Below are 17893 nucleotides of genomic sequence, written 5' to 3'. Positions count from 1 at the left end.
TGTACAAAAATATGGACATTTTACTGACGAGAAGAGAGATGGCAAATCAACACATGAAAATTTTAATCATTAGCCATTAGGAAAATGCAAATTAAAATCACAATGAGTTATCACAATATGCCTACCAGAATGGCTACAATTAAAAGTAGTGACAATCGCAAATGCTGCAAGGATGTGGAGAAATCATACATTGCTGGTGGGAACATCAGATGGTATAGCTACTTTGAAAAATAGTTTGGTGCTTTCTCATAAAACTAAGCACACAACTACCATTCAATCCATATTCACTCTTGCGCATTTATTCCAGAAAAATAAACTTATGTTCACCAAAAATTGAATACAAATGTTCATAGAAGTTTCCTTTTTAATATCCCCAAACTGGAAATAATAGAGATGCCCTTCAACAAGTGAATAAATATTGTGATAGTACATACCATGGAATACTATGCAGCAATAAAAAGGAATGAACTATGGATAGGTACAACAACTTGGATGGATTTCAAAGGAATTACGCTGAGTGAAAAATCCAATTCCGTAAGGTTCTATACTGTATTATTTCATTAATATTGCATTAATAAATTAACAAAACTATAAAGAACAGATTAGTGGTTGACAGGGGTTTGGGATTGGGGTTGGGTAGAGATGGATGTAGCTATAAAAGAACAATAGGAGGGGCCCTTGAGGTGATGGCATTGTTCTGTATCTTGACTGTATCAATGTCAATATCCCGATTATGATATTGTACCACAGTTTTACAAAATGCTACCACCGAGCAAATCTGACTATGGGATCTCTCTATGTTATGTCTTGCAACTGAATATGAACCTACAATTATCTCAAAAATAAAATTTTAATTAAAAATAGGGTGCCAAATAACAGCATGCTACCATCTGGGGGGCACTGGAATGCTTCCACACATACCAGCTAGCTTTGCATATGAGACTGCCAATAGGGCATAACTATGAAAAGGGGAATTAAAAAGTTGGAGGTCAAGAATATGGAACTATTATTTTATTTTATTTCATTTCATTTTTAAGAGACAAGGTCTTGCTCTGTTGCCCAGGCAGAAGTGCAGTGGTGTGATCATAGCTCACTGCAGCCTCAAACTCCTGGCCTCAAGAAATCCTCCCACCTTATCCTCCTGAGTAGCTAGGACTACAGGTGCATACCACCACACCAGGCTAATTTTTAAACAGTTTTATTTTTGTAGACACGGGGTCTCACTGTGTTACGCAGGCTGGTCTTGGACTCCTGGCCTCAAGCAATCCACCTGCCTCGGCCTCCCAAAGTGCTGGGATTACAGGTATGAGCCGCCACACCTGGCCACGAAATTTTTATTTTTTTAAAAGTAAACTTGTTTTTATATATGGCCATAAAATAAGACAAAAGAAATTGTTACACAGCTTTCCTTCATTCACTTTTTCACGTAAAAAATAAAATATAAACTTAAGAATGAGTAAACTGAGTAAAGAGCCAATAAGTATGGAGCAAAGAATTGTGTGGTATTATTCTGTCCAAAATAGATATTAAGAGAAGGAAATAAGAAAGTTCTTGTTCATTATAATGATAGTAGTCTTAGGTGTTTCCATTATGTATGCCATTTAATTGCATATATTGAAGTGTAAATGGAAATTAGTTGTATACGAAAAGCTTGATCCAGTCTATCGCTGTTGGACATTTGGGTTGGTTCCAAGTCTTTGCTGTTGTGAATAGTGCCGCAATTAACATACATATGTAACAAACCTGCACGTTGTGCACATGTACCCTAAAACTTAAAGTATAATAATAAAAAAAGAAAAGCTTGATAAACAATTTCATTGACAAGTTAATACTCAGAATATTTATCAGAAAGACTAGAACCTTAGAATGGATGCTAACATTTTCAAGCCTCTAAAATTCTTTGCAAGTGGATTATTTAAAAACTAATGGTGACAGTTTAGTGGCCTGATAGCTAACAATATGCCAAAATGTCAGTGACTCAACTGACAGCCCTTGAGCTCCTCTCACGTCAACACCAAGCCGTGCTATTTCAAATGCTGTTTGTAAAGACTTTTGAGTACCCCTTTCCAAATTGGAAAAGGAAGCTGTAACAACACTCGCTTCAAATTGATTGGCATATTTGAATTTCAGTGACAAAAGTATCTCTTCCTGCAGTTTATCCCTTTCTCTAGATTGCCACTTGACACACATAAACTTTAAAGTATTTGTCTTTTAGTTTCACCTTTTATTAAAATGTAGACATACGAACATATGGCAAGTGTCATCATTTTGGAAACTTTTCAATCTTTCATTCATATTGCAACTGGTAATTTAGAGGCCTTTTTTTTTTTCTTTTTTTGAGACGGAGTTTGGCTCTTGTTGCCAGTGCAATGGCACGATCTCGGCTCACTGCAACCTCTGCCTCACTGGTTCAAGTGATTCTCCTGCCTCAGCCTCCTGAGTAGCTGGGATTACAGGCATGCGCCACCATGCCCGGCTAATTTTGTATTTTTAGGAGAGATGGGGTATCTCCATGTTGGTCAGCCTGGTCTCGAACTCCCAACCTCCGGTGATCTGCCCACCTCGGCCTCCCAAAGTGCTGGGATTACAGGTATGAGCCACAGTGCCCGGCCCTTCCAGAGGCATTTTAATGCAATTTCTCTGAGTATTGGATCACAGTGTATATTTAAATACATCAGAGAATTGCAGCCTCAGTGTTTTCAAAACTCAGATTACTAATGTGAACACATCATTATTTTTCCATCAATAATAAGTGACGAAATGTAGTGTTATACTTTGGACATCCAACTCAATTCTAATGTCAGATAAATGAGGACACACATTTGCCTATCTTGAAGAATCACCTTATGACATGCATGAACAATCAGAAATAATGATTTTTAAAAAGAAACACAGCAGATATGAAATTAAAATCTAATTACTATTGGTCAAATGGGAACAGCTAGTCCAAACAGTATTCTTTAACTGTACTAGTATGACAGTTATTGATCTGTACCCCTACAAAACCTCTACTTTTACTAAGAGTTATGTTTAATCATAAAAGGATTAGTAAACCCTAAGAGAAAGAAGAAGAGTTGCCAAAGGAATTATGCATTTGTTTGTTTATTTATTTGAGACAGGGTCTCGCTCTGTTGCCCAGGCTGGAGTACAGTGGTGTGATCTTGGCTCACTGCAACCTCCGCCTCCTGGGTTCAAGCGATTCTTTTGCCTCAGCCTCCCAAGTAGCTGGGATCACAGGCATGTGCCACCATGCTCGGCTAATTTTTTGTATTTTTAGTAGAGATGGGGTTTTGACATGTTGGTCAGGCCGGTCTCGAACTCCTGGCCTCAAGTGATCTGCCTGCCTCGGCCTCCCAAAGTTCTGGGATTACAGGCGTGAGCCACCACGCCCGACCAGATGCATTTGTTCTTTTAAAATCCATTAGGCATTTTTCCCAAACACAACTCTTTACTTATATTCATTTATATTTTCCAACATTAACTCTAATATAATATATGTTGTCAGTGTTAGAAAGATACATTTCTGTTTAACTTTTATGCAACTTGACCTATTTCAATGTCCTAGCACACCCGTAGCCATAGCTCAGCTTACAGGTAACTATTAGAGATGACAGTGAGAGGGAGGCATGATATTTATGACAGAGGAGTGTTAGCTGCTGATCAGGATTTCAGGAGCAGTAAATTTTTATTTGAAAAAGACACTAGGTGATTCTGAGACTTTCTCTGAGTTATGGGAATCAACTACTTTAGATTCTTCTTTATTTCTCTGAATAAGCCCAAATACAGAAAGCCAAATAAACAGATTTAAACATACCCTCTATATGACTATACCCAGCTTTGCTAATGTTCTAATAGTCCAATGACATACACGATCATTCATGAAGGGTGTGATTCACAATCTATGAGGGGCTAAATGCTTAAACTGAGGTTTTTAACCGCTAATGTGTTACATGGGCATTGCTTTAATGCATTATCTTTAAACAAACTGCATATGCCTCTTCCAGAAGCTGACAAAGATGTGTAGATGTATGGTGGGTATCCTTGGGGATACAGGAACTGAATTTGTTATTAACTTTGGTATTGGCCCTGAAAGACTTGGGAAAATTTTTGTATTGACCCAGAAGTTTTGGTTAGCAAAGCAATCTGGAACACAACCTTCATATTCTCTAACATGGTAATTCTTTCTTCCTCTCCCTGTGCACATACACACATTACCTAAATCATCTTTGCAAATGTGTGTGAACCAGAAGTATCCATGCTCTATCTGTCTGTGAAGGGCAAAAGCAAAACGTTACAACTCATTTAGCAGGAAACTATGCATCCTTTCTTCAAGTCTTTGCTTATATTTTATTTGCACCATTTTACTTCCTCTATAAATTTTATTTCATAGTTTTTAGTAATTCTTGGTAACATAAGCAGCTACCCAGATGGTATCGCTTTTCTCCATAAGCTAGAAATAATGTCTAATATAAATTCCAATCCCATCTTTTTATGATTTTGATTCTAAATTTTAGAAAGCAGCAACACATGCAAATATTGAGACAACGGCTTTAGGCAAAAGAGATAGCAGCAACATTTAAGTACGAGAAAGCAGCCTGTGCTTTCTTTGATTCAGCAGTAATAGAATTAAAGGGATACCTGATGACACAGGCGTAGAGACCGCTGTCCTGTAGCAATGTTGGCCGGAACCAAATGGAGTCTTCTTCTTTGCTCATTCTACTTCCATCAAAGGCTATTGGCTCTTCAAAGTCTCCAGGACCAGAACTTTTGTACCACATCAAACTGAGTCCAGCACTTTGGGCAAGGGAGTAATTTGTTCTGATATAACCATAAAAGAGTGCACATTTGATTCGAACAGGCTCTCCCACCAAAACTTGGTATTTCTTGATATCGATAGACCAATCAGTGCATCCATCAGCTATAGTAAAAAAAAGAGAGAGAGAAAGAGAGGAAAAACATTAGAGGGAAAAAAAAAATAAGCAATTAGATTATTCATTCATCCAACAAATATTTACTGAGCATCCATATTGGGTCAGATTTTATTCTAGGCACAGAGCACACAGCAATGAATCAAACTGAGAATGGCCCTGCAAAGTAGTGGACTCTGCTAACAAACAATGTATTCTTCACTTAGTCCGCTTCTGCTGTTATTTATTATTTGTTTATATCAGTGTGCTGGTTATTGATTTATTTCCTCTTAGTTCTAAATGTACCTTTCTGCCTGCTCGGTAAAAATAGATCCGGGCCTTTGAGATATGTTTTTCTTTACTAGCTGGCACTGAAGCTTTGTGGGGAGAGGGCACTGGTGAGACATTTCAGGAAGAAAGAGATTTGCTTCCTATTTTCAGTGTGCTCACTTGGCTGGCTCTTGCAGCGTGCAAAGCTTCTTCAGCACCTGGCTCCTACAGTGCTTGGCAACCAGCCACTTGGCGATGTTTCCCAGGTGCCTTAGTGGGAGGGTCTCTGTTAACTTGAAGAAGACAGATTTCTGACAAGTTCTGCTAGTATAGCAACTTAGTGATTTCTGCCATTCGGTAAGCTATGGTTGTACCTTCCCAATAAAGTGCGGATCTCTGCTTTGGGGATGAAAACATAGGGACTTTTTCTCAGGTGTGCTATCTCAGCCCTAGGGCTAATGGTAGCCATTCCTCTATTATTTATGGTTCTCTTTTGCTATAGACCGAATGTTTGTGCCCTCCCCAGAAAATCCATATGTTGAAGCCTTAACCCTCAATATGACAGTATGTGGAGATGAAGCCTTTCTTTGGGAGGTAATTAGGGTTAGATGAGGAGGGCCATGAGAATAAGGCTCTTGATGGGATTAGTGCCCTTATAAGAAGAGACACCAGAGAGCTTGCTCTTTCTCTCCATCGTGATTACAAAAAAGAGATCATGTGAGCACAGAGCAAGAAGGTAGCCATCCAAAAGCCAGAAACCAAATTGGCTGGTACCTTGATCTTGGACTTCCCAGTCACCAGAACTGTGAGAAATAAATATCTTTTGTTTAAGCCACTCAATCTATAGTATTTTGTTATGGCAGCCTGAGCAAACTAATACATCTTCCTTTTATGCTAGCCAATCCCTTCATTACTATAATCCCGTTACATTTAATAATTATTTGTAAAAGCTTTCACTGTTCGAATGACTGTGTTTTTTTCTCTGACTGGACCCAAACTGATACAATTGAGAATACATGTTTTACAGCCAAACAACATAGAAATCAATAAAAGTGAGTTGAGCTCTGGTAGTGGTTTTTTCCCAGCCAGCGACAGAGGTAAACAGTCACTTTGCTCTGACTTCTGGGAGAATCGGAGAAGTGTAAACAAGAAACCATGGTGGGAAATGCAGAGGATGGGGGTGGGGTATGATTGGGTTTTCTGTGTTTTCTGCAGGTACCATCTTCCAAATGACATCTTGACACCATTTTATGATCACCCCTCTCCCTGCACATGCATACAAAACAACAGGTTCCCACAGGGCAGGTACATCAACATTATCATCATCACAGAGAAGTTGTGAATTTTACTGTTTAGAGAGGGCAGTTGCCCAACACTTAGCAAGAAAATCAATTTGGCATTACTCAGAGTATACAAATGTTGAGCAAAAGGGCAAAGACTGAGAAAACAGGACCTCTGACAGCAATAACATTTGAGTATTGCAAGCAGGGTTACACTCACTGCAAATTAAAAAGAGGGCAATCTAACAGCTCTGAGAATGGGATAAATAATACAATATTCAAGAGAAGAAAAATGGTCTAGATGAAAAGGAGGATGTTCATTACAGCAAAGAAGACACATAATAACATGTGGAATTAATTATGTACATTTATTATCTTAAAATTATATCTAACATCTAATAAGCACTTAACGATGTGCCAGGAGTCTATAAACTTTCATTTACTATTCACACAAATATAAACGGAGGCATTTGAACTTGCTCTTCCCTCTGCCTGGAACATTTTTCGCCAACCAACTGCATGGCTTTCTCTTCCTTTCTTGCCAAATATCACCTCCTCAGAGAGGCCTTTTGCCTTCCCATCCTGGTCACTTGATCCAGAGTATGCCTTGGTATTTTTTTCACAAGACCTATTGCTATTTGATGTTATATTATGTATCCACTTTGCTTTCTGTCTCCCCAGTTGAATGTAAACCCCTTGAGAGCAGAGACTTTGTCCTTCTCACTTCCCTTTTTAGCCACAGTGCCTAGAATTGTGCCTGCTAACCAGCTCAGCATACATTTACTAAATGAATAAATGAATGAATGCATGAATAAATGAGAAAAATAAACAATTGAATTACCAAATTATACAGTTGAAGAAACTTCATGCCAGCTAATAAGGGTGAGTGCTGGGGTTCTCACCCAGCTTTATCTGAACCTAGAATTAATTCTCCCTACTGTCACATATTGTTTTTTAATAAAGGTGTCAATTTCACAGCATTCTTTGATTTAGTTAATTTCAATTACCAAATTTGGGTTTAACATTTTTACAAAAGGGCTGTATTGAGGTACTATCTAGAGTAAATATGCTGGAAGCTTGGTGGGCATCATCAAGGTCTGAGTCATTGTCATAATTCCTGTCATGACTACTGTAGAGCTGGCATACCATGGTAAACAGGATGAAAAAACTACACAGAGATGTCCAAGTTATAGAATTGCATATAATATTTATCAAAACAGTTTTGTATATTTTCCATTACATAAAATGAATCCTAGGTGGTAATTTTTTAAACAGTTATAATTTTGATTATAAGTGTAAAATTATTTTACCACTATGTAAATTACAATAGAATCAAGTTAATATAACTTGACCGTCTGTCATGGAGGGTATCGCTGCTAGTGAAAAAGGTTGAAATACCTTCAAGGTAGCAGTATATAAACAGTAAGAAAAAATTATTCGAGTCTCAGAAGATTTGGAGTATAAAACAAAATGCTTGAAGGTAAGCAAAAAGATTTAGTCTAGAAAGTTTTAAAAAGTTAGTAATTTTCAGATCAAGAGAATAGAGAGAGAGTTGTGTTGGGAATGCATATAGATATTATTACACACTTTCAGAATATGCTGAGAAAATGTTGGAAGAAAATCACAAATATTCCTGAAAATTACTCTTATTCCATACTTGAATATCAGTCAGGAAAAAAGTTGCATACAGTTCAACGTCATGTGCCAACGAAAAGTTAGAGGTAAAATGATGAAATGGCACTTTGGACATTAGAGATACTTGGTGTTCATTTCAATATGGAAACAGATGGAGGATCTATGGCTTAGGAGGTTTTAATACCATTAAACTAAATGCATGCTGTTAAAAATAAACTTAAATTAAAATGGTTCAATAATTCCTGGGAAAAGATGGTAAATACTATAAAGAACAGTTCAAGGCATACTCAAATTATTTGAATAAAATATATATATTTTTTTGCGACGGAGTCTTGCTTTGTCGCCCCAGCTGGAGTGCAGTGGCACGATCTCGGCTCACTGCAACCTCCGCCTCCCAGGTTCAAGCGATTCTCCTGCCTCAGCCTCCTGACTAGCTGGGACTACAGGCCCACGCCACCATGCCCAGCTGATTTTTGTATTTTTAGTAGAGATGTGGTTTCACCATGTTGGTCAGACTGGCATCAAACTCCTGACCTCAGATCTGCCCACCTTGGCCTCCCAAAGTGCTGGGATTACAGGCGTGAGCCACCAAGCCCAGCCTGCATAAAATCATTTAAACAAATGATGGACCTATGTCTCTCTTCAATAGTTACAATAAAACATTTTACTAAATGAAAGAAGTGATGAAGGAGATACATTGTTTTCCTTTGTTAACGTTTTGCCTCATTTGCACATGTTCTCTCTCACACCTTGTATATTGTAGTATTGTTTCTAAACCAGCTGAAAAGAAATTAGAGACATAATGATATTTCATCCCCAAATACGTCAGTATGTATCTCCTTGTGAATAAAGACTTTAAAAATACAGCCACAAAGTATATTTTTTAACCTTGTGTAGCGAGACATTTGAAATCTTAAAAGGATATGTGATAACTTAAAATCTAACTCTTGATGAACAGAATTGCTGTTGATCCATTCAGTTTTTTCTTACTTCAGCACACAAGCTTTGTTGGCTTGGGAACAACCATTCCAAAAGCATATTTCTAGACACTGTTGATTTCATTACACATTAATTGAATGTAATTTATTTAACTTTTATTGTTATTGTTTTTTAAAATTATCATCAGGTAATTGTGGACGCTGGTAGTATTTAATCTGTTTTTCTCCCTTTTGGAATAAAATACCCTTCTGTAAGTCTGTCTCAGAAAATTTGCTATTGGTACTCTCCTTCCCTGATGGGAGGATTCTATGGAAATACTCCAGTTCAACATATCTCTGCAGTACACGTTCTTTCACAGCCAATGGGAGTTTATGAAGGAAGCCATGAAGTTACATTGGGGAGTGGGAGTAAGAAGTACCATGTTCATTCATTTTTGTTACCTCTCATAAAGTTCTGGGAGCATACATGAAGACAGTAATGGAATTAAGATTCAGAAGTAATTCCTTCACTACTGATGTACTATGAAGAAAAGCTACATCCATTGGCTATTGTCAATATATTCAAATAAGAGTAGAGAAAGGATTTTTAATTAAGTCACTATTACTACCTATGTAAAAGCTAAAAACATTTTCATGGTAACAAACTTGAGGTTTGAATTCTTTCAAGAAAGTCTAATGATATAATTTGTACATGTTGCATACTAATATGAAAACAAAATACTATATTTATAGAAGGATAAATTATGTTACTTTAAAGTAAAGTTGAGCATCCCTAATCAGAAAATCTGAAACCCAAAATGCTCCAAAATTCAAAACTTTTTGAGTGCCAGCCAACACGATGCCACAAATGGAAAATTCTACACCTGACCTCACGTGATGGGTTACAGTCAAAATGTAGATTCACAGAACACAATTTATTTAGCATCCCCAAGGAAAATATAAAATTACCTTCAGGCTATGTGTATAAGCTATATATGAAACATAAATCAATTTCATGTTCAGACTTGGGTCCCATTCCCAAGATATCTCATTATATACTGTATATGCAAGTATTCTAAAATTTGAAAAAGATCTGATACCTAAAACACTTCTGGTCCCAAGCATTTCATAAAAAAAGGATACTCAACCTGTGTCTACTTGGATAGATATCTTGGAATAATAACTAAAAAGTAGGGAGAGCGACTCTCACTTTGCAGCAGCAACTCTTGTTGTTGGAGAAGCAAACAAACAAACAAACCCAAACTTCCAAGTTTGCCTTTTTAAAGCTCTACACTTGACTTCGGCCTGAGAAAAAGTCTTCATAAGGGTTGCTCTTCCTTGTATGTGTCTATATGTGAACAAATCCTCAATATTTTAGGTTAATTTTCTCTGAACAATTCTTTAACTGTTAATCTGAAGGTCCCATGCATCTGTGTGGGATCATGTTATTCCTGCCTTGCATTAAGTAAATTCAGCTTAAGACTTGTTTTTGAATCTTCTTTTTTTACTTTTCTTAGTGTTTAGAAGTGACATGAGAAAGTACCTAACACAGTACACGGAACCCAGGGGATGTTCTGCTTTCCATTCCCACACTGAACAGGAGCAGAAAAAGCCCTGCTATTTGAACAAACAATGCACGTCATCCTACAAGAAAATCTGGATTCTTATTTTCTTTTATTAGCCTTGGCATAAGAAACTGATACAGATAGGTAACATCTTGGTACATATGGTCCATCTTTGACTTTAAAGACTTTTTTCATTCTTTTGATTATTTAGTTACCCTATGTTCTTTAGTTAATACATACTTTCATTAGCATGTATCATACTAAATCATTATTTGCTTACATGTATTTCATTGATCACTGAAGTGTGGGGACTCTGAGAAGTGGGACTTTACCGTATCTCTATCACCATCTCTATGTCTATCTCTATTTCTATCCCTGCCTAGCTATCTGTTTATCTATCTACGTATCTATCATCTACATATCTAAATCTCAAACTGGACCCAGCAGCATGCGCCTGTAGTCCCAACTACTCAAAAGGCTGATGAGGGAGGATTGTTTGAGCTCAGGAGTTCTAGTCTAGTCTGGGCAACATAGCAAGACCCCATCTCTAAAAAAGAAAAAAAAACCTCATTTAGCTCTAATTATAAATCTAGAGCTATTTCCATATCTATATATATTTGGGGCACAATAGGCAATCAATAAATGTGTGTTGAATAAATTAGTGATTAACTAAATAACTTCACTTAAATGAGTATTGAAAATGTATATCTTTGGTGTTAACACAGTCACTTATAACTATTGTTTGTAGATATTTTTAACCCTAATAATTAAAAAATAGCAGTATGCATTTTTCCTTTATAATATTGCAAAGTGATACAATTTTCTAACTCAGAATAATTTGATTTCACAAAATTGAGTGTACTTCAGAACTCAATAAATCCTTGTTGATATATTAAACATAGTTTACTGAATTAAGCATACTATTACATTGTTTATTTAGCTCATGTATGTCTCCCGGAAAACCCTCTATTCGGGTAAAAACTGATAGGAATATGTTCAGACAGATAGGTCAAAAAGTATTGCCAGCTTCAGGCATTTTACTCCTTTGGGACACTTGTTGGACACTGAATTAAATATCAACATGATGAGCAACAGACCAAACAAACACTGATAAAATTTAATCCTTTTCCCAATTTAGAGGAGCCTCACAGGGAAGGCCTGTTAGATGGCAGGACACCCAGCCAGCAAATTGATCCTTTAAAGAGAAAGTAACAGGGTTCAAGGCACAGATTTACTTTTATTTTGTTTTTGTTTTAGAGCAGACAAAAGAACAGAATTACACTTTTCAAGATAGTAAGTTACAAAAGGTCTTTAAATTTTATAACAATCCCAAATGGACTAATGGATTGTTTCCAGCAATGAACATATAAAATAATTATGCATTAAAGTTCAAGTCATATATTGGTGTGAGCCAACATGTTATAGACCTCATATGATGTGTAACTCACTCTTCTATAACAAAGATTACTGAGACTTGCATCACCCTTGAAGATATCATCTATGAGTGGGAACAGACTTGTCAAAAACCATGTATAGCACAAGAAAAACGAATAAATTCTGAGAGCAAAGATAACATTACTGAGGAAACACAAAGCAAGAAGTTTGTTTTACCTCTCAACCCAGAACTGTTTTCCATTTCACAGATGAACTAATGGAGCAGGAAATATGACTAGGAAGATCAAAAAGATTTAAGATAAAGATGAAATTAAAAATGTGCCTTAGTTCAAACCTGATAATTTGGAAGAGAAAATTGCAAGCCAACGGTTTATCCCAGTTAATAGGACAGTATATGGTAAGGTTCTGAAATAGTGGAGTGGCGAGGAGTAGAGAAGAGTGTAAGGAGGTGAAAATAAGTGCAGAAAAGACAGGTTTGGCAAGACACCTTGCCAAGAAACTTGAACTTAATTCTGTAGCTCCGTAGTTTTCAAGTTTTAGTGTGCATCAGAATCACCTGGAGGACTTTTTAAAACACAGAGTTTTATGCTCCCCTCTCAGAGTTTCAGATTCAGAAGGTCTGGATTGGGACCTAAGGATCTGCGTTACTACAAAGTAGTTACCACAAAGCAGGTGATGCTGCTGGTCCAGGGATGACACTTTGAAACCACTGCTAAAACCAATGTTGACAGTGGTAAATGTCCGCAAAGGAAGTGTTATTATCTGATTTACATTTTAGAAATATCACTTTCAGGACAATATCAAGGATGGATTGGAAGGGGATAGCTAGGAGTAAGGAGACAACTCAGAAAGTTCTTAAAATAGAGGTTAAAAAAAAGAAGTAGCAAAGGATATGACAAGGAAATGTGGGAAGAATTGTAGTCAGAATCAACAGGATGCTGAAATTGATCAGAAGGGCGAGATGAAGGAGAAGGAGGAGTCTAGGATGACTCTGAGATTTCAAATCAGGATTCCAGAGAAGATTGTGGCACTATTAATGGAAATGAGGAGCAGAAGCAGATTCAAGGCGAGAGATAAGTGTTGTTGGGGTCAAAGTCTTGTTTGTTAGCTTACTACACATTTTCTGCCTTTATTACAGGTGTTTATGCAGCAGAACGTTATTGCTTGCACTTTCTGGTATGGGCAACAAAAGTACTGCCGTGTATCCTTTTCATATAGTGAGCTCTGCTGGACATTCAAGCCTCTGGCATTAGAGAAAAATTTAAGGAAAACAAGAATGAAGTCTGTTGTGTATTTTAATATGCATATGCTTTCATACGAATAATATAATACAGATTAATTGCCTACTTGATTAACTTCTTACAGAGATTGTAGGGGAAAATTAGACACACACAGCTTGTGTATTGCTCCGCCAGGTGAATTTCTAAGTGAGAACTTTTAAAAAGGTTAGAACCATTTTTTAAGTGATGCCAAGTCTATTTTTATCAGAGAAGAAGTCTCATGAAATACATAATACATTGTAAACAGATTAGCTTCACATATAACTGTTTTGGGCATTAATCTACATTCATATGTGTAATCACATATCTATTATGATTGGTATCTGTTGACATACTGCATTTTGTTCAGGGTATTACAAAAATGTATCTGTGTACCTCCTTCAGGACCTTTCCTTCTCATTTCTGTCATACATATAATAATATCCATCCATGTTATCTGTTTAGTACTTCTTCACTTTCATAGCATTTTCATCAACACTCTCAGACTCAAGTAAGAAAAAAGGGGTGATAACTTGAGGAAAAAATCATGGGGATATTTATGTAACTTTGCATGTGTTTTTTTTCCAGCTGTATTGAGGCATAATTTACAAATAAAAATTGTATATATTTAAGGCATACAATGTGATGTTTTAAGATACATAATATATATGTATTGTAAAATGATTAACAAATTCAAGTATAGAAGATTGCCTTGATGGGCACCGGCAACCCCACCCCCACCATGCCCCCACTGCTGCCAGTGCGAATACATGCATGGATGCCACCAACCCTGCTTCTGCCACCACCGGTGTGAATCTGTGTATGGGCACAGGAAACCCTGCCTCTGCAAGTGTCCTACTCCCACCACTGCAGGTGCAAATGCTAGCACAGATGACGGCAACCCTGCCCCCACTGGTGCCCCTCCTCAGCTGAAAAATGTGCACCCCACCACACATGCTGTGGCTGCTGGCACACCTGAGTAAGCACAAATCCCACTGCTACCGCCCGACAAAGCGCTTTGGCTGGCACTCTCCATCAGTGTGTTGTGGCCAGCGGACCGAGAACACTTAGGTCCCTCCAGTACAGCAAGTTCTTAACTTCAAGGGGCTAGAGAGCAAAGGCAGGGGCCCGGTAAAAGTCCCTCAGAGGTAGAACACACAGTCCAGGAGTGCTGTGTTGAGCCATGGTCCCCTAAAATCTTCCAGAAAAGAAGCCAGTTGAAACCCACCTTATACCACAAACAAACCCCCACTGGCATCACAGAAGATAAAAGCAAAAAGCGCCATTCAAAGGACGCAGCTTCAAAGGCTGAAGGAACATCAACCCACACAGATGAGAAAGAACCAGTGCAAGATCTCTGGCAACTCAAAAAGCCAGACTGTTTTCTTACCTCCAAACAACTGTACTAGTTCCCCAGCAATGGTTTTTAACTAGGCTGAAATGGCTGAAATGACAGACATATAATTCAGAATATAAACAGGAATGAAAATTATGGAGATTCAGGAGAAAGCTGAAACCCAAACCAAGGGATCTAAGGAATACAATAAAAAGATACAGGAGCTGAAAGGCAAAACAGACACGTTAAGAAAGAACCAAACTGATCAGATAGAGCTGAAAAAAATTCACTTCAAGAATTTCATAATACAATCACAAGTATTAATAGCAGAATAGACCAAGCTGAGCAAAAAGCTTGAAGACTGGTTATCTGAATTAAGTCAATCAGACAAAAATAAAGAAAAAAGAATAAAGAAGAATGAACAAAACCTCCAAGAAATATGGAATTATGTAAAGAGACCAAATCTATGACTCATTGGCATCCCTGAAAGACAGAAAGAAAAATCATATGTGAGGACATCATCCATGAAAGTTTCCCTAACCTTGCTAACAGGCCAACATTCAAGCTCAGGAAATGCAGAGAACCTCTGCAACATACTGCACAAAACGACCATCCCCAAAACACATAGTTATCAGATTCTCCAAGGTTGAAATAAATGAAAGAATGTTAAAGGCAGCTAGAGAGAAGGGGCAGGTCACCTACAAAGGAACCCTATGAGGCTAACAGTAGACCTTTCAGCAAAAACCCTACAAGCCAGAAGAGATTGGGGGCCTATATTCAGAATTGTAAAAAAAAATTCTAACAAAGAATTTCATATTCAGCCAAACCAAGCCTTTATAAATGATTGAACCAGGGAGAAACCATATTTTTGAACAGAACAATAACACAACAGAACAATAGTGAGTTCTGAAATTGAGTCAGTAATAAAGCCTGACTACAAGGCTACAGTAACCAAAACAGCATGGCACTGGTACAAAAACAGACACACAGACCAATGGAACAGAATAGAGTCTAGAAATAATGCCACACACCTACAACCATTCGATCTTTGAGAAAGTTGACAGAAACAAGCAATGGGGAAAAGACTCCCTATTCAATAAATGGTACTGAAATAACTGGTTTCAATATGCAGAATATTGAACTGGACCCCTTCCTTACACCATGTACAAAAATTAACTCAAGATGAATTAAAGACTTAAATGTAAAGCCTAAAAGTATAAAAACTCTGGAAGATAATCTAGGACATTCCATTCCGGAAATAGGCCCTAGCAAAGATTACATAATAAGGACACCAAAAGCAATTGCAACAAAAGCAAAAGTAAACAAATGGGACCTAATTAAACTAAAGAGCTTCTGCACAGCAAAAATACATAAACAAATAAAAATAAAAACCAAAAAGCAAAAATCAAGCTATCAAGAGAGTAAACAGACAACACACAGAATGGGAGAAAGTATCTGCAAACTATGCATCCAACAAAGGTCTAACATCCAGAATCTATAAAGAACCTAAACAAATTAACAAGCAAAAAACAAACAACAGCATTCAAAACTGGGCAAAGGACACGAACAGGCACTTTTCAAAAGACATATACACAGCCAATAGGTACATGAAAAAATGCTCAACATTACTAATCCTTAGAGAAATACAAATCAAAACCACAATGAGATATTATTTCACACCAGTCAGAATGGTTATTACTTAAAAGTTAAAAAATAAAAGATGCTGGCAAAGTTGTGGAGAAAAGGGAATGCTTATACACATCTGGTGGGAAGGTAAATTAGTTCAGCTACCGTGGAAAGCAGGGTGGTGATTTCTCAAAGAATTTAAAGCAGAACTATCATTTGATCCAGCAATCCCATTATCGGGTATATATCAAAAGGAATATAAATCGTTCTGTCATAAAGACACATGTATGCATATGTTCATCGCAGCACTATTCACAACAGCAAAGACACAGAATCAACCTACATGCCCACCAATGGTAGACTGGATAAAGAAAATGTGGTACATACATGTCGTGGAATACTACACAGCCATAAAGAAGAGTGAGATCAAGTCCTTTGCAGCAACATCAATGGAGCTGGAGGTCATCATCCTAAGCAAACTAATGCAGGAATGGAAAACCAAATACTGCCTGTTCTCACTTATAAAGTGGGAGCTAAACATGAAGTATACATGGATACAAAGAATAGAACAACAGATAACAAGGTCTACTTGAGGGGGGAGGGTAGGAGTGTGAACACTGAAAAACTACCTATTAGCTACTATGCTTATTACTTTGGTGATGAAGTAACCTGTATAGCAAAGTCCCATTACACACAATTTACCTATATAACAAAGCTGCACATGTAACCCTGAACGTAAAATAGAAGTTTAAAAAACATTAGTCAGTTATCTCCAAAATGTTATATAGATTTAATACAATGACAATCAAATGGGCATACTAATTCTAAAATTCACATGAAAATGTTAAGTACCTGCTATATTCAAAATAACTTTTTAAAAGAACAAAGCTTGAAGTCTTATGCTACCTGATTTCAAGATTTATCATAGTTACCATAATCAAACTAATCAAACATAATCAAAGTCTTGTCATTAAGATAGAAAAATAGATAAATGCAACAAAATTAGAGTCCAGAAAAAGATCCACACATACATTTGCCACTGATTTTCAACAAAGCAAAAAGGCAATTCAGTGCAGACAAGATACTCTTTTAGACAAATGGTGCTGGAGTATTTGGGTACCCATATGCAAAAAAATCTAAACTTTGATTCATACATTCTACTGTACACAAAAATTTTCCTAAAAAGGATCATGGATCCAAATGTAAAGCATAAAACTATAACACTTTTAGAAAAGACAGGAGAGAATCTTTGTGACTTTGGATTAGGCAAAGATTTCTTAGATAAGACACCAAAAGCATAACTCATGAAAGAACAAATGGACTAACTTCACTTCATCTAGCTGCTCCATTCCTAGGTATTTGACTAAGACAAGAAAACTCTACGTCTACACACTTGCACACAAGTGTTCATAGCAGCCTTATTCAGAGTAGCTCCAAATTGGAAACAATGTAAATTTTACCAACAGGTGAATAAACAAATGATGAATGTAGTCATATAATGAAATACTAGTCAAAAATAAAAATGAATTATTTATACATGTAACATGGATGAATCTCAAAATAATTACACTGAGTGAAAACAGTCAGACAAAACAGAGTACATGCTGTTTGATTTCATTTCTATAAAACTCTAGAAAATGCAAACTATAGTGGCAGAAAGTGAGTCAGTGATTGTCTGGGATAGCGAGGAAAGGGAGAGGGCA

General features: G+C 37.0%; 1 protein-coding gene across 1 annotated transcript in view; it reads right to left on the bottom strand.

Annotated features, from left to right (window-relative positions):
- IL1RAPL1 (interleukin 1 receptor accessory protein like 1) overlaps positions 1 to 7606 on the bottom strand; it is a 638631-nt gene extending 631025 nt beyond the window's left edge. The window contains exons 1-2 of the mRNA XM_032756165.2: positions 7465 to 7606; positions 4639 to 4918 (exon numbers count right to left, since the gene is read on the bottom strand). Of these exons, the coding sequence (XP_032612056.1) occupies positions 4639 to 4918; positions 7465 to 7606 (422 nt within the window). The remainder of the gene's footprint in view (positions 1 to 4638; positions 4919 to 7464) is intronic.
- Positions 7607 to 17893: the final 10287 nt, after the last annotated feature.

Source organism: Hylobates moloch, unplaced genomic scaffold (assembly GCF_009828535.3).
Source record: "Hylobates moloch isolate HMO894 unplaced genomic scaffold, HMol_V3 SCAFFOLD_7, whole genome shotgun sequence".
Lineage (NCBI taxonomy): Eukaryota > Metazoa > Chordata > Mammalia > Primates > Hylobatidae > Hylobates > Hylobates moloch.
The sequence above is the reverse complement of the archived record's forward strand: the minus strand, read 5'-3'. Positions and strand labels throughout refer to the sequence as shown.